Source organism: Sceloporus occidentalis, unplaced genomic scaffold (genome assembly GCF_023333645.1).
Source record: "Sceloporus occidentalis isolate IW3139 unplaced genomic scaffold, rSceOcc1.0.p SCAF_257, whole genome shotgun sequence".
NCBI lineage: Eukaryota > Metazoa > Chordata > Lepidosauria > Squamata > Phrynosomatidae > Sceloporus > Sceloporus occidentalis.
In genome coordinates, this window is record NW_028317237.1 from 976,476 (window position 1) to 999,994 (window position 23,519).

General features: G+C 40.1%; 1 protein-coding gene across 1 annotated transcript; it reads right to left on the bottom strand.

The window, feature by feature from the left end:
- Positions 1-897: 897 nt before the first annotated feature.
- Positions 898-23,264, bottom strand: LOC149275918 (eukaryotic peptide chain release factor subunit 1-like). The gene is made up of 10 exons (XM_089504147.1): positions 23,179-23,264; positions 20,945-21,120; positions 13,615-13,754; positions 10,975-11,113; positions 6,052-6,242; positions 4,862-4,991; positions 3,896-4,051; positions 3,753-3,817; positions 2,294-2,441; positions 898-980 (listed from the first exon to the last, which is right to left on the bottom strand). Exons 1-10 carry the CDS (start codon positions 23,262-23,264, stop codon positions 898-900), a joined length of 1,314 nt encoding a protein of 437 aa, XP_089360273.1.
- Between the last annotated feature and the right edge of the window lie 255 nt (positions 23,265-23,519).

Sequence of the window (23,519 nt, forward strand, 5' to 3'; positions counted from 1 at the left end):
CAATTCAGACACTACATTTCACAAACTAAGTTTCTTATGACCAAATGCTTGCAATTTGTTAAAACACAGAAATTAGGAAAAAGTGCACTTTAAGCAAGTATGTATTAAGCAGATGCTATTTTAATGTATTTAGAAGTCAAAATATTAAAGGCCACGGCATCCAAAGGTCATGTTCAACGCTGGCTTCAGTGTTCAGATCTGCAGAATGTCTAACAAAAACCAAGGCATGCAATACATTGCCACTGTATGTTGGATGACACAGGAGCACTTTAACATGAAGTACGCTGTTATTTGCATCTCCAAGGTTCTTAATATTTTGGCCAATCCAACACATCCTCCGGCATATTGGATGAACAAATCAGTTTTCAAATAAAAGTTAATTTGACTAACAGTCTGTACCACCACCAATAATTACAGCATGGACAGTTGAAGCAAATTTAGTCTTAATCCCAAAATCAAATTTGTTCAGCCTCTTATTTTTTCCTTGAATTTATTATGATGGCACACAATGTAAATGGGTCAATGAACAATGTAGTATTTATCCAATTAGGTAGGAACTAGATAATCAGTGTATATTTTGCTTGTATGTTTAAAGTAGGTAAAGTGTTTTGCCTGCGTACAAGGAATAAAAATAAATCTTAAAAATACAAGAGCAACTAAATTTTAGTAAAAGTAAAAAGTAATTTTGGGAATGCCAAAGTGGCATAGGGAATCTTGCAGTTGCATTATATATAGTGACAAAATGATGTGTTTCGCTTTTCATATCAAATGCATATAGATCAAGTTCTTGAAATGTTCATTTCTAAGGCAGGGGGATCTGTTTGGTTTCCATCATGAAACTTCTGCTTGGGTTGGATGCTGGAGGGCTAGGCACATTGCCAGACCCATGTTGACTACCTAGTAGTCATCTAGGTCAAAAAATTCATCATCGGTTCCTTGATATTCCATTCCTTGAAAATCTACTCTATACCGCAAGATACCTGTTACGAGAAGCAAAATGTTATTATGGAAGTTCATATCATTAATAAAACCACTTCTAAACATGTAGCAGAAATACATTTTGTCACACTTCAACACCTCATAGGAAAATCTGAATTTCAAATAATTCACTTGGAAGCACAAAAAAAAGCATTCAAATGCTACCACAACTGCTTTACCCAAAACAAAACGGGTGTTAATTTAGTGTGCAGTCAGAGGTCTACATGTGGTCTACCGTTAACTGTTATGCATTCTGTCTAGCACAAGTATAAGTAAGAAGTTCAGTATTACCCTGCTATAATGCTGTTAAAAAGATTTCTATAAAAAATATGATCTGCACAGAAGAGAACGCAATTGCGTTTTTACATGAATACAATCACCTGGATACACCACAAAATGTAGAGCCTTGCCATAGATGTGGCAGGAAAAAGAAAATGTAACAGGTGTAACGGAAATAACTCATGAGCACAATGGTGTCTCCGAAAAGATTAGTTGTACTGTAACTGACAAGTTCAGGTAGATGCCACGATAAAGTAGCACCACAAAATGTATGGTGTTTGAAACTGGCCTGCAAAACTAGGTTACTACTAGAACGTTTGAGTAATTTTGCAGGCTTTGAGAACTTGGGTCACACCATGTGCAGGGCACTTTTACAGCACTTTCTACCAAACACGAACAAGAAGCCTGTCCTGAATTCTGTAGGCCCAGCACTTTTCAGAGATCCTGGGCATTCTTACACTCTTACTCCTTTTCCAATCACATAGCTGTGCTGAGCACATGTCCGTTGTGTCAAACCCGAGGTAGTAAGTGTAGGGACTGCACCACTATTGTCTTGATTAAAGGGTACCTGTTTCTCTTAATCAGTTAACCAATTGATGCTAGAAGAGTGAACGTGCCATCGATTGGAGGGTATACAAATCATTTGTCAAAGTAAGTGGCTGAAATCAGAAATGTGCCGTTTCAGCAAAATAGTTCAACTGGATTACAAATTTCCTTTATAAAACAGAATTTCAAGACAATGCCCAGAGAAAGTCACTGCTGTGCTTTATGGTCTCCTCACATTTGAAGATTTGTACAACGCACAAAAGGAGACAGGGTTCAAATACTTAGACAGGAGGGCGGGCGTTAAAAGATATCTAGATCTGTCTTTCTGCTCAGTGTTTGAGAATTGGCAGAAAGATCCTATCTGCCCTCTTAAGAATCTCTACAGCTACTTTGTTACCAGCATTAAAATATTTCAATAGTTATAAGACTAGAAAAGGTACCCTTAAGCAACTTAAGCCTGTATGCCATTAATCTGTTTAAACGTAATTACCTCCAATTCCACCAAATCCTTTCACAAACTGAGATCCCTCTTGTGACTTGTCTGTAACAATCTCCAGTGTTGCTCCAAATTTCTTATAGTTATTAGCAAACCATTCTAGTAAAGGCATGCTCTCTATTAATTCATGTTCTTGTCCAGTCTGCAGAAAAATAAATTCAATTGGTTTAAAGTAAACTGTACCACAAAGATGTATATGTGCATAAAGTTTCCACAGGACAGCTATGTAGAATTGCAGGGCCAATAACAGCTACCCTTTTTATAGGATTTGTAAGAGTAAAGATTAGACCTGCTACAACTATTCAGAATTTGTTACTGTGTTGATGGATTGGCCTTATAGACAGTATTACATATTGGAGTGATTTATCCTGCTAAAAAAGTTAAAACCAATAGTTGTAAACAAATAACAGTCTTTTCCCAAACACATTTACTGCAAGGTGTTGTGGGGGGAAATAGCCACGATTTTAAGAACCAATCAACAATGGGCAGCTTAAGTCAAAGTATGGTCGGTCTCCTGGTCAAAAAAACAGGCATTAATGTTACAAACCTGTGGGAACAGAAACCAAGATACGTATCAAGACATTAGCAGAGTACAGGGATCATGCACATTTTTTTGATCTTTATCCAGATCTCTGTGTACTGTGTAAACATTATTAAACATCATAGTAATACACAGAAATAATACATAGACATACCATACAGTGGGTATAAAGTCTACACAGCCCTGAAAAAATGTGATTTTAAAGAATGAGAAAGATAAATCACGTCAGCACTTTTTCCACCTTTAATGTGACCTATAACGTGAACAATTCAATTGCAAAACAAACTTAAATATTTGAGAGGGGGGACCACAATAACCTTGTTGAATAAGCGTGCAAACCCTTAAACTAATACTTTGAAGCACCTTTTGGATTTTATTACAGCAGTCTTTTTGGCTAGGAGTCTTAGCACAGCACATCTTGACGTGGCACAAGATATTCAATTAGATTCAGGTCTGGGCCATTCCAAAACGTTAGTCTTCTTCTGGTGAAGCCATGCTTTTGTGCCATGTTCTGACATGATTTATCTTTGTCTCATTCTTTAACATCACAAGAACCTAGCATTTTAACAGGGGTGTGTAGACTTTTTATATCCACTGTATATAGCTTGGATGGCAAACCATACAATAGATATTTAAATACATGTAAACACGGTGCAGGATTGAAACTGGTTTCAAAGAGTAACAGAAATGCAAGGATAAGGAGTTATTGTCGATGGGAGGGTCAGAGGCTTTAATGACGTATCATTTCATGGAGACTTGTGGATAACAAACAGCTTTCCACCAGAGATAGTTGAGTTGTTTTTTTTTTTTTTGTTTTTTTTTTACACTTCTCAGTCTTGAGTAGTATCAAATTTTATAGATACATTAGATGTTGTCGACCCTGTAAGTGCTAACCAAAAAAGTACTACATACCTCTTTGTCAGTAAAGTGGGATTTATCCTTTTCTTGTTCAGGTGTTAGATAAAGAATTTTGTCCTCTAAGACAGACAAAAATAGTAAGTTAAAGTGCAAAACAATATTGCTCATAATAAAAAAATGTATATATATGAAATTACCTTCAACCCCGTTGCACCGCAAGACATATCGCATGATATCCAGGTTCTCATAAACTATCAGAATTTCAACAGCACCCATTTCCAATGCTTTCAGCGTGTCCTCAACACCAAAACAATACTTTCCAGTGTCTTGGCTAATTTCATCAAAATATCTCCCTGCAATTAAGCCACCAGAATACATTTGTGAGGAAAAAATGGCAAAAAAAAAAAAAAAAAAAAAGCTGCTTAAATGGGGTTGTCTTCTAGAGTGGTACATATCAGCTGTTGACAGTAACAAGTGCTTTCACAAAAACTGCTTTTTTTTCTTTGTGCTTACTAACCGAATGCCTGCATCAACTATTCTTATGCATAATTTCTATGGAGTATATTGTTTTATAGAGAGGAAAAGTTTTAAAAATACTATGTCTAATCAGTATGTAACCATTGGGGTGCGCCTCAACCGTTGTTAAAGGGGAAACTGCATGTTTACAGGTTAAACATATTGGATTCCAAACAGAATGTGTACTAATGATTAGAGCAGGAGTATAGGGCCACAACACATGGGATAGGCAGCTGGCGCACTAGGAACACTTTGTAAACAATGTCCATCATACATAGCTGGCACTACAAAAGGTTAAGGAAGCTACGTCTATCAAGGAAGGGGACAACTAAAAAAACAAGCTAAATAAAGTGATTAGGGGGTTGAGATCACAGACATTCCTTGGTGACATCACCACTGCCCTTTATTTTGCCTTTACTTCATTTTGTTATGTTTGGAGAAAACATGAACAGGTTAGGAATGGCCTAAAAGCACCAAGGCTTGCAATCAATGTATTGCAAGTTTTCAGGAAATTTTATGCAAAATTATATTTAAAAAAAATAAAAAATGTTTTTGTTTGAAGCTCTTTGGTTATACTTTACATTTTCTAACTTTTTATTAGATTAAAAACAAAAAAAAACTAAACTAAATGTTTGAATATTTCATACCTATTAATTTCTTTTCTTGAATAAATTTCACATTCGATAGGACCTCTGTTGACAGTTCGATTGCTTGATTAAAACCATTTTCTCCACCATACGAAATATCGACAAGCTTCAGAACCTTTGATTGCAATCGCTACAAAATATAAAAGCTCAACTATAAAAGATTTTAGCTGTAAGGATCCCATTATTGCATAAGTAGCTAGAAGGGAAGAGATGAACATGCATTATACAGACATAAAATATTTTCAGTGTGCCAATTCAAAAGTTCCATCTTTATGGATTGTGGCTTTTTTTATTGCTTCTGTGTATATTTTACAAGTCTCACCACCTATTTTAGGCATCAAACAAAAAAAAGCTTAACTAATTGTGCTTGGTCTGTTAGCTTGTGGGAGTTTTCCTTTTCAAGAGAAAAGTTGCAAGACAAATTGAAGTTCGTACCAATACTCAGTGAAAACTGGTAAATGAGGAGTTAACTGCCAGGAAGGAGGGGACCGTATAACTTTTTGACATTACACTGGTTTCAGCATGTTCGGAAACGCCACTTTCCAAACATGGACTCCTGCAGCACGTGCCCCAGGGACCATATTGCTGTGTGACAAGTGTGAATGATTTGCCTACTTGAAATATAACATACTGGAGCTAAGAGGGCAACTGCCAACAGTAAGTAATATTTTATTCAACATACTGGATTTTAAAATATTGTATGCAAGTTTATATAAAGAGGACATCCCTGATGAGTTTATTTCCCCGTTTAGACCTTTTTGGGTAGCAATATTACTTTAAGTTTAAATATGGGGACATCCAACATTTATACCCCTAAGGAAAATAAGACCACCAGCCCCTGTTTCACAGCTTAATATAATCTGAAGCGCTACAGTGGAACTGCTACATTTAAGCTTTTAGCATTTCAAATTAATGGAGATTTGGACAAATTGGGGCACTGGGCGATCAAGTGGCTATTGAGTGTTACTGCTGACAACCGCAAAGACATGCATTTAAGGAAAATAAATAAGTTTAAATGATACCTTAAAATAACTAAAAACAAGAAGCTATTCAAACTGAGCCACACATTTAAGTGGAGACAACTTAATATGTTTAAAATTAACACTTGTAAATGCAAAAATTAGAAAAATGCAGATTTCAAATGCCACACAACAGAAAAGTGCACAGAAGTAGCAAGTTTGAAAATGTACCTGATCAAACATGTCTGACTGGCTGAGCTCTGTTTTGAAGTCTGCTGACCCGGCTAATACCAGACCAGCAACATTCACCTTGTCGCCAGAGATAAATAGCTGTACTGCTGTCTCTGCTACTTTCCTCACATAGTTGTGTCGTTTTTCCATCCTAAGGCGGGCAAAACGCAAAGCAGATTGTCCTCCTCTACCTGGGGGTGAGAAAACAAACACCTAAGATGTTTGCTGGGCTGACACAGAAGATATGCATACATTTTACAAAGAAAAAAAAAAAAAAAAAAAAAAAAAAAAGGTATGAAGGTGAAAATGCTTCACCAGGCACTCATATACTGTATTTGCTTGATTATAAGATGACCCACCCACCCCAAAAAAATGTTCATTTAGACATAAAACCTTAATATAAGACTACCCTTGATGACAATTGCCGGTCCGGGCACGTCACGGAAGGAAAAAAAAAACAAAAAAAAAAACCAATCGATTTTTTCACCCAAACGGCGTTGCTGTAACGCCTCGACCTCGAGGCATTCAGCAACGCCACGATCGGCACCAGACATCCCCGGGGCGTCAACATCCGCCAGACATTGTATGGCAGCGGACGCCCGTTTTAAAAGCGTTTAGGAGGCGATCAACGATCACCTCCTAAACCTAAATGGTGTCGCTGGAATGCCTCGATCAGGAGGCATCCAGCGACACCAAACACTTACCCTAGGATGGACTGTGACCGCTCCGGAGAGATCTTCACCATCAGCAAGATGGCGGCGGCACGGGAAAAAAAAATTAAGATGAAAAAGTTCGCTAGATGGTCTCCAGACCCTCTAGAGAACTCTGGCTCCACTTGCAGGTTGAATACAGATACTGCATTCAACCATGCAAGTCAATGGAGCCCAGCTTTCTAATCAGTGTGATTAGTAAAAATAAATAAAAAAAAAAAATAGTAAAAAACCAGTAAAATGTAAAAATAATTTCCCACTGATGTCACTATCAGGGGAACCTTCAAGTTGAAAATTTTTTTTTAAAAAAAATGTTAAAAAGGCAAAAAAATAAAATATATATATATATATATATATATATAAAAAATATATTTTGTGAGCAAGTCCTAAAATTAGCACATTAGCTTAAAACAATTCTCACATGGAAAGAGTTAAAATACTGGCATATTAAATGCCCATGGGGTGTCTACTTTTAAAAAAAGGTATGATTTGATGGGGTAAATTGAGTTGGCCGGGATCAACAATGTCCCAATTAACACTAGGGGAAGGATGGCCACACATCTAATTTCCAATTAGAAAAATGCACACGTACCAAATGTGGCCTTTTAGTTCCCCCAAAAAAATGACAAACCCATGCATGTGGGATATATCACTGTACTCAGGAGATGTTGCTGAACACATTGGGGTGTCGTGTGATCAGGAGCTGTAAATTCATACATAACATAGGTGTGTGGGGGAAAAATACACACAAAAGAATACTACTGCAAACTTTGAAAAAAATCTGGTGGTAAAATGTGTGCATGCAAAGAGTTAAAATACCAGCATTTAAAATACCCTGGTGTGTCTAGTTTTCAAAAATATATGGTTTTGTTGGGCACACTGAAATGGCCCGGCTCAAAGATGTACCAAATAGGGCATGGGCAGTGGATCCCCAAATGCCAAAGTTCAACATTGAAAAATGTGAATGCCCCAAATGTGGCCCTTTTCCCCCCAAACAGCCAGGCAAAATCATTCATGTGAGGCATCGCTGTACTCAGGAGATGTTGCCGAACACATATTGGGGTGTTTTATGATAGTGACATATACCAGAACCAGAAAAAAAATTGCTACCATAAAAGTTTGACAAAGGGTGATGGTAGAATTAGTGCTTGGAAAGGGTTAATATACTAGCATTTGGAATACCCTGGGCTGTCTAGTTTTCCAAAATATATGACTTGATGGGGTAAATTGCATTGGCCGGCTTCAAAGATACCCGAAATGGCACATGGGGGGAAGAATTACCAGATTTGGAAAAAATGGCTTTGAAATAGCAAAACGCTACCTGTACTTATTGCCCCATAATGTGTAGAAAAAAGCAAAAAAACTAAAACATTGGGTATTTCTAAACTCAGGACAAATAGTAGAATCTACCGTATTTGCTCGATTATAAGACGACCCTGATTATAAGACGACCCCCCAAAATCTGAATATTAACTTAGGAAAAAAAGAAAAAGCCTTAATATAAGACGACCCTAAAGGAAAAAAGTTTTACCAGTAAATGTTAATTCATGTAAACCATTTTTTTTAATAAAAGCTATGATTGAGAAAAAGTGTTTGTTTTTATTTCCTTGTATTTTCCAACCTGTCCCCCAGTTACGCACATCTGCCCCCAGGCTTGCCACACCAATATGGCACTGTGGCTCATGATATGCCTTTTAACCCTCTATATGCCACTGTGCCCCATGGTATGCCTTCTGACCCCCTATGTGCCACTCTGCCTCCAGAAATGCCTTATACCCCTATATCCCATTCTGGCATTTAGGGGGTTAAAATGCATATTATGGGGCAGAGTGGCATATAGGGAGGTATAAGGCATTCCAGGAGGTAGAGTGGCATTAAGGGAGTTAAAAGGCATTGTATAGAGCACTCTGCCTCCAGAAATGCCTTATACCCCTATATGCCACTCAGCAGGAAGCACCGGTAAGTGTGTGTGGGGGGTGTTAAATGGGGGGAGGGGAGAGACAGGAGGATCCAGGTCCCCTGCAGCGGTGCGGGGGATCTGGATCTTAGTCTCATAATCAGACCTCTATTTGACGACCCCGAGCATTTGCTCTGAAAAAAACCTTGTCTTATAATCGAGCAAATACGGTATTTAGCAGTTTTTTTCATTACCTTTTATAGATGAGTAAAAGATTTTTCAACTAAAAGTTAAGTCATTTTTTTCAAAATTTTTCACCATATTTTACACTTTTTTTAATAGTAAATATGATACAATCAAAACAACGTCATCTAAAGAAAGCCCTTCTTGTCCTGAAAAAAAAAAACAATATAATGTGTGTGGGTTCAGTAAATGGGAAAGAAGAAAATTACAGCTAAACACGAGCAGCGCAGAAATGTTAAAAACGGCCATTGTCACAAAGGGTACAAAAAGTAAAATCAGCCCGTCACGAAGGGGTTAATTTCCTTTGCCCACCAGTTATGCACATCTGCCTGTTTGCTACGCTACCCCCCAGATATGCCTTACACCACGCTATATATCACTACTCTCTCATGATATGCCTTATAACCCCAGATATGCCACACTGCCTAAGCCCCACCAATATTCCAGATTTGCCATCTCCCCCCCCCCCCCGATATGCCTTATACCCCCCCTACTTACCAATGGATCCCTAGAATTGATCCACTTTCTCCAGACTCCCTGGTGTCAAGGGGGGGTAGCCCGCGGACGTCTCTGCAACGCGCGCAGACAACCTCCGCTGCTGCCGGGACTTCACCCGGGGCTGCTATGGCTGAGCACTGGAAGGTCATGTGACGCCGCTGCTCCTTCAGAGAAGCTCTGTCGGAAATGTCAGGCAGCAGCGGAGGTTGTCCTCTCTTGTAGCCGGTGGACGTCTGAGCATAGACAACCTCTGCTGCCGCCAGCCATACTTCAGCCAGGACTATGGTGGAGCACTGGAAGGTCATGTGACACCGGTGGAGGATGTCTGCGCGTGCAGATGTCCACTGGCTGCCAGAGACGATCCAGGTTCCCTGCACCGCTGCGGGGGAACCGGATCTTAGTCTTTTAGTCAGACCTATTTACTGCGTGCCGCCACCATCTCACTATGGCGCTTGTGTTGCTAAATGCTTTGACTGAGCTTAGGAGATCATTGATTGCTTCCTAAGCCCTTATTAAGCAGCCGTTTGCCATTTCAATATGGCGAAGGTGACCGTTTTGGAGAGCAATCACACAGGGCCCACACAACTTTTTTTGGTGTTGCTGCTATAGATCTATATTAAAACATTCTGCAACACCGTTGTCGATTGCTTTCTGCGCTTGTTTAACCTAACATGGCTTGCATTGGGTTAAATAATTCATTTCATTAATATAAGGGGTGTTGCGTGTGTGTGTGCATCCTCCACAGACTTAATGACTTTTAACACGATTGTGTGTCATACCAAAACAATACCTTAACTTTATGATCAAAAAACATTTTCAGAACCGCTTCTATCCAGATTGAAAAGGCACCTTATAAAGAGCTGGATATCAACAATATGATTCGCTGCTATCATAAAAAAATGCCTCTCACCTCCCGACCCCCCCATATATTTTACCAAATGGGCAGGTGTTTGTTCCCAAAATTGTTTTTAATATATTCAAGGCATTTAATATTGCGTGCATCATGTTATGCTGCTCAGTGCATGTGCAACTACATAGATATACTTTCTAAGTGGGGGATGCTATTTAGTTTGGCATGCAGGGGAAAACATTTTTTCTTTGCCCCCTTTTTGAAAAGTAGACTGACTAAATGTAATCTTAACTTTACTCTGGGTATGGAAGTGTTTTCTCGTTTCTACAATATGCTTATTCAAACGTTATTGCTAAAGTTGTATACTTTAATATTAAAAATGGCAAGAACGTTTGAATAAGCATATTGTAGAAACGAGAAAACACTCCCATACCCATAGTAAAGTTAAGATTACATTTAGTCAGTCTACTTTTAAAAAAATACATGGATATAAATAAAACTTATGTGGTGCCAGTGCAAATAGGGCTGTAACTGAACACCATTCAAAAAGTGTATTTCAGTAATCAGAAGATACAGGAGAAAAATTGGGTGGCTCTCTACAGTTGCACATAAAATTACCAAAAAAAACCCTACGCAACGAGGAAGTGTATGCTGTGAATACGGAAGAGATCTCGCATAAACATTGTGAAATAACAGTCATAAATACACCCTCAAAATTATGTTACCATGCTTCTTTGGAAGATCCACTGTGAATTTGTGTAATACTTCTCGTGTATTTCCTTGAAGAGTGCCAAAAAGTGCTCCACTACCATCAATCACAATAAATCCAAATTTACTGTCGTCAGAAAGGAGAGCAGTAAGAGCCTATAATAATAAAAAAAAAAATCTATATTTTATATAAAACAGAGGTGTTTAAAAGCAAAAAAGGGTAAACATGAGCCTTAGCAAACCTCCTGCATATTGAAAGCATCCCATATGCATGTACCTGAAATTGCTCAAAGATGTTGCTTTGCGTATGGAGTTAGAAGTATACATTATCCAACACAACTGCTGCCACTTTTCTAGAATGTTTTCCATATTTAACACAGCGGGCAGGCTTTATTCTATTCCAATAAACATTACATTTCATGTTGCTGCCCAGCAAATAAAGATTGAGATATATGTGAAACTTATGATTTAGCCTTTTCTCGATTGTTTTGAGGATATAAGTACACTACATTATTTATTAGGGAGCTCAAACCAAAAATAGGGAAAATTGGTCCATTTAAAGATCATTTTTTTGCAGTTGCCCATCTTGGGGGTGGCATAGCATAGTAGGTGAGCATATGTTCATCGGCCAAAATACTGTACTAAAGTCTTACTTTGATCAATGTATATCTGTAGGTTTGGAGTTACACTTGTAATTTGTGTTTCCTTGTACATTAAATTAGCTAAATGTCAAATTATTGCTGGGATTAAGCAAACACATATGTCCTTGTTTTTAGCCAATTGTAATGCCTCTTAAGTTTTCTTTTTCTGTCAGTAAAGCGACAGGAGAGCAAGATAAGTTGGGCGGCAGCATTTATGGTAGATTGTAGATGGAAGAAAATGGTATGAAGGAGACCAGCTATGACAGGATTACAATAGTCAATGGGAGATGAGGGCATGGACACGAGCCTTAGTGACATCTTATGTTGGGAAGGGACGGATGCGAGCAATGCTGAAGGCGGCAATTTTTTGAGACAGACAGAATGTGGAGAGTGAATAGGTCAGAGTCAAGCATGACACCATAGCAGCAAGCTTAAGGGGATGGAGTGATTATTAGAAAATAGACATTTAGGGGAACTGAGGAGGGAGGTAACAAGGAGTTCAGTTTTTGAGAGATTACGTTTCAGAAAACATGCAAACATTCTGTCAGAGAGAGGCAAGACTGCTAGCAAAGGGTTTATGGGTAGTGGCAAGGTATGTGGGAATGTTTATTGGGGTTTCTGGGGTGTTGAATGGAGGTGGAAAGGGGAGGAAGGGAGAAGTGAAGCCCAGGATGTCCCCCAGCTGTAGAAAAGAGGGAAAAGATTAGAATATGGACTTGTGGAAGTGGATTCATTGCTATGAACGAAGGGGAGAACAGAGGCGAAGGTGCCCAAGATGAGAGTAAGGGAGAAGAAAGTAATGACGCAGCAGTACAGAAAGTGTGGAGGTGCTGGTGGCTGGAGAGAGATAAAAGTTCCATTAACCCCTTGGCTGCTAAGCCATTTTCCACCCTGGTGCTAAACTGATTTTCGGCATTTTGGTGCATCTCACGTTTAAACGCGTTTCTAAGTAAATTTCTTGGGAATAAACTATACAAACCATATATTGTTTTTTTCAGCACACCCAGCAGATTCCAAATATACCATTTATATATGTGTATGTCTCATCAGGTTTGCAAAATATAGCCAAAAATGGGGAAAAAAAAAATAAAAATGTAATTTTTCACTTCTGACTCAATAAAAACTAGTTTGTAATTTTATTTTTCTAAACTAATATCAAAAGCTGTGCTGCTAAATATTTGTAGTAGGTAACCGGTCTAAAATAAACAGACACTGAGAACAGTAGACTGTTTTTCTAATATTTTATTGCTAAAAGTTAAATTTATTAGACTATCACAAAAGACATCTTTACATTTAATGCATGGCTGGCGTCAATTAAACAGCTCTAGCTGCCTGGGATGTTAAAACATGCCAACAAAACTATATATTTTTAGAAACTACACCCCCAGCCGCAGCAAATTAGGTCTTATTTGTATCACAAATCTGACGTGCACAACAAATAAATGAATCACACTTATAAAAAAAAAACGTTAAAAGCGCCAAGTTCATTTATGTCTTGCGCACTCCAGTCTTGTGCTACGAATACATGCAGCCCCTCATTTGATGCGCAAGGGGTGTAGTTTCTGAAAATACTTTATGTACCATAATTTAACTTTCCAGCTGTCTAGAGCTGTCTAATTGCAGGCATCACCCCCAAATGTTTTAAGACAATTTGACAAGATTCTCCAATCTGCCATATCTGAAGTTAAAGTGGTCTAGACATCTGGGAAATTAAATTAGGGTACATACAGTACACATTTCAAGAAACTACACCCCCTTGGCGCTTCAAATGAGGGGCTACATGTCTTTCTAGGACAAAAGTCGAGTGCACAAATAATGATGGAATGTGTCGCTTTGGCTAGAAAATATGTTTTTTCTAACCATAGCGACATGTTCATTTGTGTCTTGCGCACTCCAGGTTTGTACTAGAAACACATGGAACCAATGCAAAAAAGTAGAATACCTAGATTCATTTGATGCACTACACGCATTTTTTTTTTTTTAGAAAATTCTATTTAAAAATACTCAAAATTATACCTCTGTATGAAATTTGTTGTCACATAAATACAAAGATGTATTGATTGGTTTGAAGGGCTCAAAATCGATGTTTACTTTCTTTTCCTTCCCCTCTTCTGTAACAATTGTCCCACAGTACACAACTAGCCCGTTCGGTGGCACTGGAAATAGAAATAGAAAAGATTTAATCTAAAATAGGATTGTCAGTCCACATGCATAAATTACGGCAGAGACTAAACTTATTACATAAAATTTGCAACGGCTAAAAATAGTAATTAGGCATAATAAGAGATGGGAAAGGTCTCGACAAAAAAAAAAAAGCCATTTTCGGAAAAATTGGTGTGAAATATATTTAATGTATAAATACACGTTTATTACATGAAGACCTTTATGAAAGATGTAATGTGTCTACATCCGACTGGCACAAAAAAACACCAGTCACTTTCATTTGCATTTGGTGCTAAGGTGCAAATCTGATTGGCCAACTGATCGCTCTGATGCCAACTGATGCATCTGAGGAAGCCTGATTGGGTGAAACGCGTTATGCAAATTGGCGATACGCCCACCTGGAAGTAGCACAAACTTTGTTTGCTTGTTGCAAGCATATCGTTCTTTAGATTTTACTACTAATAAATTGCTATTTTTACTTTCAAATCCTCCTCTTCATTTTGACCTCCTGTATATCTTGAGCTGATGCTCATTGAGGAACAACAACATTGAGTGGAACACCACAAAGCTGCTGTTTTCCAGAAACTATTGGATCCTATGATATTTCTACACAGACGCCCTATAGTTTGAGCAAACTTGGTTGCTCAAAAGATTGTGAGTACCAATCTTATAGGAGGGTTAATATCTCTTGTATAAACAATATTATACTATTATCTATATGCTTCTTTTATTTTTCATGTGAACCTGCTGAGAGTCTCATAGAAGACATCACATGTGATTTGAATCTAAGTATACCTGTTTTTTTTTTTTGTTTGTTTTTTGTATTTACTATGCACGTGGGTGTTATTTTGTAAGGACGGATATGTTCAAATATTGCATAACACTATTAATATAGAGTTATTACAAACGGAGCGCTGCACTTTCTTTTGTTTGTTTTATTGTCACGTAGGGGTTAAGTGTTAAGTGCTGGCAGCTATTTATACTCACTTTATATATCAAAATATTTATCAGAAGCGCCGTCATTCACTTTATTTTTGTACATTTGGTGCTAAGGTGCAAATCTGATTGGCCAATCTGATTTGTTTATTTATGGAATAAGCTTTTATTTCAAGCATGATACTTTTACATACGCTGCATTTCATGTCCCCAATGTAACAAAAATAGTAATTTTACTTACCGTAAATTCTTTTTTCCTTAGTGTAGTGTCAGTACCACGGGGTGTCGCTCTTCCTGGGACAAGGACCTAGAACCGAAGAGGTTAAGATACCTCCTAACCCCTCCTACTCCTCCCTATAAGAGCCCCGGCAACCCTCATACCTTCAGAAAGTACCAAGAAACACAAGATAGCTTGCAAAAAAATAATTTTAATACAAAAATGTACAGGGAGGGATATATGTACTGACACTACACTAAGGAAAAAAGAATTTACGGTAAGTAAAATTACTATTTTTCCCGTCGTGTAGTGTCAGTACCACGGGGATATAGCAAGATGACCCCTCCTGGGTGGGGAAAAAACGGTCACGAGGTAACTGCCTGAAGCACCTTACGCCCGAAGTCAGCATCAGAGGAGGAGAAGATGTCTAGCCGGTAATGCTTGATAAACGTGTGAAAGGAAGACCAAGTAGCTGCTTTGCATATTTCTTCTGGAGATGCTGAAGACCTTTCAGCCCAGGATGTAGCCATAGCTCTGGTGGAGTGAGCAGTAATGCGGGATGAAAGAACCTGACCACTGAGAGAGTAGGTTAAGCGAATAGTATCGGAAAGCCATCGAGATATCGTGTGCTTGGAGGCCGCATTGCCTGTGGATCTACCAAAATAATTAACAAACAATTGATCCATGGAGCGGAAAAAAGCAGTGCGGTCTATATAAATTCGTAGAGCTCTTTGGACGTCTGAAGTGTGCCAGAGTGATTCTTCCGGAGTTGAAGGAGACGGGAAGAAAGAGGGCAAAATTAATGGCTGATTGACATTAGCTTCAGAGATAACCTTGGGCAAAAAAGAAGGTTTAACATACAGGACGACTTTATCTTGGTGGAAAATAGTAAATTCTGGAGCCGCGGAAAGAGCTTGAAGTTCACTGACCCTCCTTCCTGAGGTAACGGCCACCAAAAAAGCCGTCTTGAGGGATAAAAATTTTAGAGATACCTCTTCCAAAGGTTCGAATGGTTCAGAGCAGAGTGCTTGGAGGACAAATCCCAGGAGGGAAAATGCGAACGTCTGGGAGGCCGTTGAATGATGGCAGCCTTAAAAAAACGCCTGACGAGAACTTGGGACGCCAACTCCGACAGGAGAAAATGACTCAGGGCTGAAACCTGTCCCTTAAGCGTCGAGACTGTGAGACCCGCTTAAAAACCTTCCTGCAAAAAAACCAGAACAGAACTTGTGGGGGGAGAAGAGAAATCCAAACCTTTGGAGACACACCAGTGGAGAAATTTATTCCAGACTCGAAGATAAATAGTGGACGTAGATCTTCGTACTGAACCCAAGAGGATTTCTGACATAGAATTGGAAACGCCTCTGCTCTGGAGGATCATCCTTGCATCAGCCAGGCCGTCAATCTGAACTGCAGAAGAACATCCTTGGACAGGTTCTTGTTTTCCCAGAAGATGGGAGGAAACTGGCAGCTCCCATACTGAAATCGCCATACTGAGCAGCTCCGAAAACCAACTTCGATTCGGCCAATAAGGGAGAATAGCTAAAACCCTGGCTCTGTCTACCCGAATCTTTAGGAGGATCCGAGGAATCATGGCTACTGGAGGAAACACATAAGCCATCTTGAAAGACCAAACCACTGACATTCCGTCTAGCAGGGGGGGGATTGTCCTGCCTGTAAAGGGAGGCGAAAACTGGCAATTTCCTGTTTTGTCTGGTCGCCATAAGGTCTATATCTGGTAGGCTGAATCTTTGAAAATAATGCTCTTGTCCAGGGACCAGTTTGCTTGGGAGCAACGAGATCTGCTGAGATCGTCTGCCAGACAGTTGTCTACTCCTTTGATATGTGTCGCTGCTAAATCCTCCAGGTTTCTTTGGGCCCAGCGCATGAGATGGTCTGAAAGGTCCTGTAGCCTTGGAATCCGGGTGCCACCCTGTCTGTTTATATATGAGACTGTGGTGGCATTGTCGGACTGGATTCTCACAGCTTTCCCCCGTAATCTTGGACCGAAGGTCTTGAGTGCCAGGAACACAGCTTTCAGTTCCCGAAAGTTTGATGATTGGGCTTGATCGATTAAGGACCAACTGCCCTGACTGCAGAGGTCGAGTAGATGAGCTCCCCAGCCTACCTTGGAGGCATCCGTGGTGAGGGTGATCCAATGACGTGGTAGAAAAGATCGCCCTTGGGTGAGGCGCTCCTTTGCTTTCCACCAATTCAGCCGGAGTAAAACCTCCCTGGATACCGTGAAGGTAACATCTAGATCCTCCGGTCTCCTGGACCACTGTTGTAGGATGTCCCATTGCAGGGGTCTCAACTGCGCTTTGGACCAGCTTACTGCCGGAATACACGCTGTAAGACTGCCCAGGATACTCATAGCCAACCTGAAGGAAAGGGTTGGATTTTGTTGCAGAAAGGAAACCTGATTCTTTATCTTCTTGATCTTGGAGCGTGGGAGATAAAGTCTCGAAGAGACGGAATCCACTATGAGCCCCAGAAACTGGATCTTCGTAGTTGGAATCAGGTTGGACTTTTTGTAATTTATGATCCAGCCGTGTTCCCCCAAGCATCGGGTCGTAAAGCTGAGATGTGCCCGGAGCTCCTGAGAAGAACTTGCTTTTAGCAGCCAATCGTCTAGATAAGGGACGACTGTGATCCCCTCTTTCCGTAAAGCCGCTGCAATAGGAGTTAAAAGCTTTGTGAAGATCCGAGGAGCAGTAAACTGGAAATGACGAACTCTTGTCCCGACTCTTATGGCAAACCTGAGATATTTCCTGGAGGCTATGGCGATAGGCACATGGAGATAGGCATCTTTTAGGTCTAACGTAACCATAAGGTCCCCTTGTCTCAACAGGCGGGTAACCGTGAGAATGGATTCCATTCTGAAGTGACGGTAAGGAATATACGCATTGACTTTCTTTAAATCCAGAATTGGACGGAAGGACCCATCCGGCTTTGAGACCAGGAAGAGACGGGAATAAACTCCCTGAAACTCCTGATACTTTGGAACAGGCTCTATGACACCCTTTTTAGAAGGGTAAGGCTTTCGGCCAACAGTGCTGAGTTCTTCACCTGAGAGGGGTAACACGAAATCAGGAACAGAGGACGAGGAAAACTGGAAAACTTTATCCTGTACCCGTCCGCAATGATCCTGAGGACCCAGGAATTGTTTGTGGTTTGCCTCCATTTTGGTAGGAACCATTGCAGACGACCTCCAACACCGTCAGAACTTCCTACCCTCTGGTTTCTTAGGGTGTTCCTGAAACTTTCTCTCGTGTTGTTTACAAAAGGCTTGAGTCTTGAAAACTGGTTGAAAAGGCCTGGAAGGTCTATACTGGTATCGCTTGTTCCATCTGCTTTTCCTATCCTGAGGAAGTGCCTTTTTAGTATCAGACATGTGTCTGATCAGTTCCTCCAAGGAAGAACCGAATAGCTTGGTTCTTTCAAAGGGCAGATCGCATAGAGTAGATTTGGAGGCAGTATCTGCTGCCCAGGAACGTAGCCATAATGCCCTTCTGGCAACGGAAGACAAACCCATGTTACGGGCTGAAAGCTTAAGGCCCTCTTCTGCAGCTTCCAGCAGGAAGCTATTAGCCAGTGTCAGGTTTTTAAATAGTTTAGACAAACCTTCATCCATAGATTCTGAAAGACTGCCCTCTAAGGACTGCAACCAGACACCCTGCGCTTTAGCCACAGATGCGCTAGACAACGCCACTTTACACTGGAATCCAGATGATTGGTAAATACGTCTGCAAGACGTTTCTGCCCTCTTATCCATAGGATCCTTAAGACCAGCCACTTCACTAATGGGAATGGTCGTACGTTTGGAAAGCTGGGCTATCTGGACGTCTACTTTAGGGATATCTTCCCATTTTTCATCGCCCTGAAGGTAAAAAAGCTGCTTAGAGTGCTTTGATATAAAGGCTCTTTTGCCTGGATTACTCCACTCTCTATACATGAGATTCTGCATGTGAGATAACATGGGCAACCCTTTGGGGTGCGCTGACAGGTCTGAATCCTGAAAAAGCCGTGAGACTTCCTTAAATTTACGCAGCTCCTGTGGAGGAAAATTGGTCTCATCCTCTGACTCCCCACTAGATGAAGCTGAATAGGATGAACTAGAAACCTCCCCAGAGGATAAATCAGAATGAGGGGATAATACCCTCTTACGTTTGTGGGATTTAAGTTTAACGGGTTCCACAGGTGTAGCTGCTGCTGCTTTAAACGTTTCAAACGTTTGCGCCAGGTTGTCCTGGAACCAACCTAAAAAAGACTGCATGTCTTTTTGTTTTTCTTTTGCCAAACTCTCAGCAGAGCAGGCATTGCAAAATTTCTTCTTACAACCGTCCGGCAACGGAGTGGCACATTCAGTGCACGATAAATGTTTGGTTTTAACCACAGCCTTTTTTGGAGCAGGTGTAAAAGATTTCTCTTTATCCGGCTTATCTGGTGAAACCGGACCAGACATCTAATATAAAACACAAAAAAAAAAAAAACCAGTTAGTTTTCGCGCCCTGAACAAGAGAAACTGAATCACGCATGCTCAATAGCGTGTCAGTACTCTTGGTGGAACGCAGCGCCCTCTGGCGTGCGTTCCACCGCTGTGCGCATGCTCCAACCTGCCGGCATAAGAGCGCGGCGTCTAAACGGCTCCGTAACGTCCGCCGATGCGGACGTTACTCCTCGCGGACACAACCCGTGTGCCCCACCAACGAAAAAAACAAAAAAACAAGGAACAAGGTCCGTCCCTGACAAGGGACAAGGAAAAAACTGAAGGTATGAGGGTTGCCGGGGCTCTTATAGGGAGGAGTAGGAGGGGTTAGGAGGTATCTTAACCTCTTCGGTTCTAGGTCCTTGTCCCAGGAAGAGCGACACCCCGTGGTACTGACACTACACGACCGGAAAATTAATTTTCTGAAAATTTTACATCTCTATGAATAATTACAAAATCAGGTATCGAGCAAACAGGAAGCAAGGGAGGGTTGGGGCTGCCACTAGCAGCTGGGACACAATCGTCGGTAAACCGGCGATTGCAGGGAGGAGTCTCTGTTTGCTGTTAATTATATATATTAATATTGTTATTGCATTTTTTGCAATTTTGGTGTGTTACTTTTATTAAAAGTGTGGGGCAGTCAGAGGCAGTAGGGTAAGTGGAAGGGGTAGTTATGATAGAGTGAATGGAATTTAAGGAAGTGAAGAGATGTTTAGGTTTGTGAGACAGGAAGTAGATAAGGAAGGTTATGTTAAGGAACGTAGCATGACTTTATGATGTGGGAATTCAGACTTCCAACTAGGTTCAGCAGTGCAGGAACATCTTTGAGGGTGCCTTGTCATGTGCCAGGGTTGGAAACGTGAGTGTTGTGAAGAGCAAGTGGTAGTTGAGGTTAGAGCGCCATATGTTTGGGATAGGAAAGAGGGGAGGGGGTAAATCAGATGAGAATTTGTAAAGATTGAGAGAGCTAAGGTAGAGACCTGAGGGTTAGTCAAGGACATTGGGAGAAAATGGAAGCAGTAGGAGGCAAAGTAAGAGCGGGACAGGAACTGGTGCCAGAGAGGGTAAAGGGGAATTAGAGAAGGTAGCGAGAGCACATGCCACAAAAGTTCCACAATGTGACCATCACTGTGACTACGAGTGCTCATATGCTGCATGAACGAGGTTATGATAAGGCTCCCTAGTGTGAATAACTGCAGATGTCCAAGCTGCATTGCACACTAGTTCAGATAAACATGACAAACCAATCACACCTATAAAAGTAAACTAAAAACCGGCTTGTGCCGTGAATATTGGTTATGGATTTTTAGAGACTACAAATAGTCCCTAGAATATTAAAGTCTTTGCAACAGAGGAAAGAAAGTTCATGCATTACAACTTAGATATGCTGACGACTATGGTTCATTCCACTGTAAGTAACAAAAGGAAAACAGGTTTGTAAACCTCAGCAGCATAACACTATTATATACTCAATATATAAATGTTTACACTCTGCACACCAAAGTATATTCAATTTCCCCTTTGGGGGGTAGTATTCTTACCTTTATTATAGAGTTTAAGCCTCTGCTGCACTGATGTAATTGCACCCAGGACTGAGAGGCGATTTACACGAGATTTTATGTTTGATGCAGTACCAAACTCATCAGCTAACATTTTTGCCACTCGTGAGATTTGGTCTTTTGGAGGAATTATCAATGAGATCATACTGGTGCCATTCCTGAGGTGGAGAGAGCACAAATGAACAAATATACAATTGAATAATCAAACTGAATACGGCCACTGATACAAGAGAACACATTTCAACAATTATGAATAGTATTTTCTGTCAGGTCTGAAAAGAATAAATTGGTGCTGGCATACTTAAGTGTATCCACTACAGAAGCCTGACACTTTATAAAATACCACCAATTATATTATACTAAGCAAAATTACCAACACATTGTATACACAGACCCTTATATGAACTCTGAAGAAGTGTATAGTCTGCAAATGCCCTTGGCGCTACAGAGAAGATTTTGGATGCATGACAAGCATCCTTACAGCCCACCTGGTCGCCATATTTGTAGTTTTCTGTGGCAACCAGATATAATTGCTGGAAGATTTAAGGTAAGGTCACACTTCATCTATACATGTCCTAGTAAGTTTTTCTGCGTTCAAACAGGTGCATTCCTTTTGTTATTGCGGTTAGAAAATGAAACTCCGTTTCCTCCTTCCTGTCTGTACTGAAAGCAGGAAGTGTACTTAAGCATGCATTCAGCACACATGATATATCACTTCCAGATGTCAATTGCATGTATGGTAGCTGAACATTGATTGTCTTTCAGCATTACAAAATGTATCAAAACTACTTAGTTACCTACTTTGGTTCTTAGCACAATTATCTTAAGGATTAAACCTGGTAAGCAGAGATCTGTGCATTAAAAGTCGGTGAAGTTAACACAATCTGTTACCTCTCATCTAGTTATTACCACTCCTTCTTTCCTTCTAGTGGCAGACAATTCATGAACAATGCGCAATGCACTATAAGTGAAAAGCTTTAACGAAATCACTGTTAGCCAGAGATATGCAACAGCCATGTGTTTTTACACATTTAAAGCCGGTCATTTTATAAACCAAAGAAACCTAGGGTTTTGCAGGGGAGCACTGGGTTATCTGCAAAAAAGTACAACTTCCACATTAGCTAAAGTGTACATTAGTATCCTAGATATAAACCCTTACTTTAAAACAGCGTGTATGATTATTCCTCCCCATTATGATAGCGGATACCATTTAAAGAATGACAACTGAACAATTTAATCAATTGTTCTAAGGAATATAAAAAAAAAATAACCAAAGGCTGCACAATAAATTTTTTGTGAAGATTCTGACTGGCAATCTTGGGCACAGAATGTGATGTTGGAAAATCCATACAATAAAAATACCTATGGAGCCTTTAAAAAATGACAATCTCAATGTGAAAAGTTTCAATGACGAGCAGAAGTGTACAATAAAAATCTGTTCTGTGCCACATAGAAATAACATTTCAGTATAGAACACAAGCCAGGTCTACTTTTATCCAAAGACACTTCTGAAGGGAAACCTTTTAGTCTGATGCTAGTTCTAATAAATTGGTGGAGGCTCCACTTTATCTATAACAAACAATCAAATTCCTCATAATTAACATGTTCCAAACGGGTTTTTAAGAACCACTTTATTAAAGGGTCAAATTGCCAGACCAAAAGTTTACCGCTCTTCCCTGTAAGCACAACTAGTACCATTAAGAGTTTGACATTTAGTTCAATTATAGCCTCAAAGAATATTTAGGAATGACTAATAAACTGCACTATTATAAATGTGTTAAAAATGAGTGATTACATACTGACCATTACATACAGAGACAAGTACCTCATATGAAAGTCTACTGTAAGATATCTCCTAAATTACAACGTGATAAAAAAAAATATTGTAACCTCCATGGATCATTTACATATTACATTTAGATGCTCAGTGTTAAAAACACACACACATACATATATATATATATATATATATATATATAAACGCACACACCTTAAGACCTATACATGCACATTCCCATTCAAAAAAAAATATGCATTCAGCTAGGTTTTAGGTAGTGGATACCAGAATACTACTGAGCCACTTGCACAACCCACGTTGGAAAGAGGTGGGCCGATACTCTAGCGTGCTTGGCTGCGTGCAACTTTTTGTACAATATTCGTGCGGAAAATAAACAGTAATGGATTCCATGGAGTAGGCCGGCCCTAACCAGCCTCACCCTCTAGCGGCTTCTAAGCTCTTGATAAGCTTCTTGATCTTCCAGATCTCCACGTTCCTGTCTGCTGCACTCGGATCGTCCGCCATCTTCTCGCCTCCTGCTTTATGCAGCCTCGCTGCTCAAGAGAGAGAAACGGTTAGCCAGACGGCGCTTGTTGTGGGCAGAAAAAATCTCACCCGCACCGTGTTCTCTGTATCGATTACAATCGTCTATACCTGTATCCTATTCCCGGATTTCAGTTACTTGACCTGCGTCTGATCTCAACAGGGATAACGCCCGGCTGTGACGTAGAAACCGGCTTCTAGCTCCCTTCTCAGCTGCCGCTGCATGTGTTGCATCTA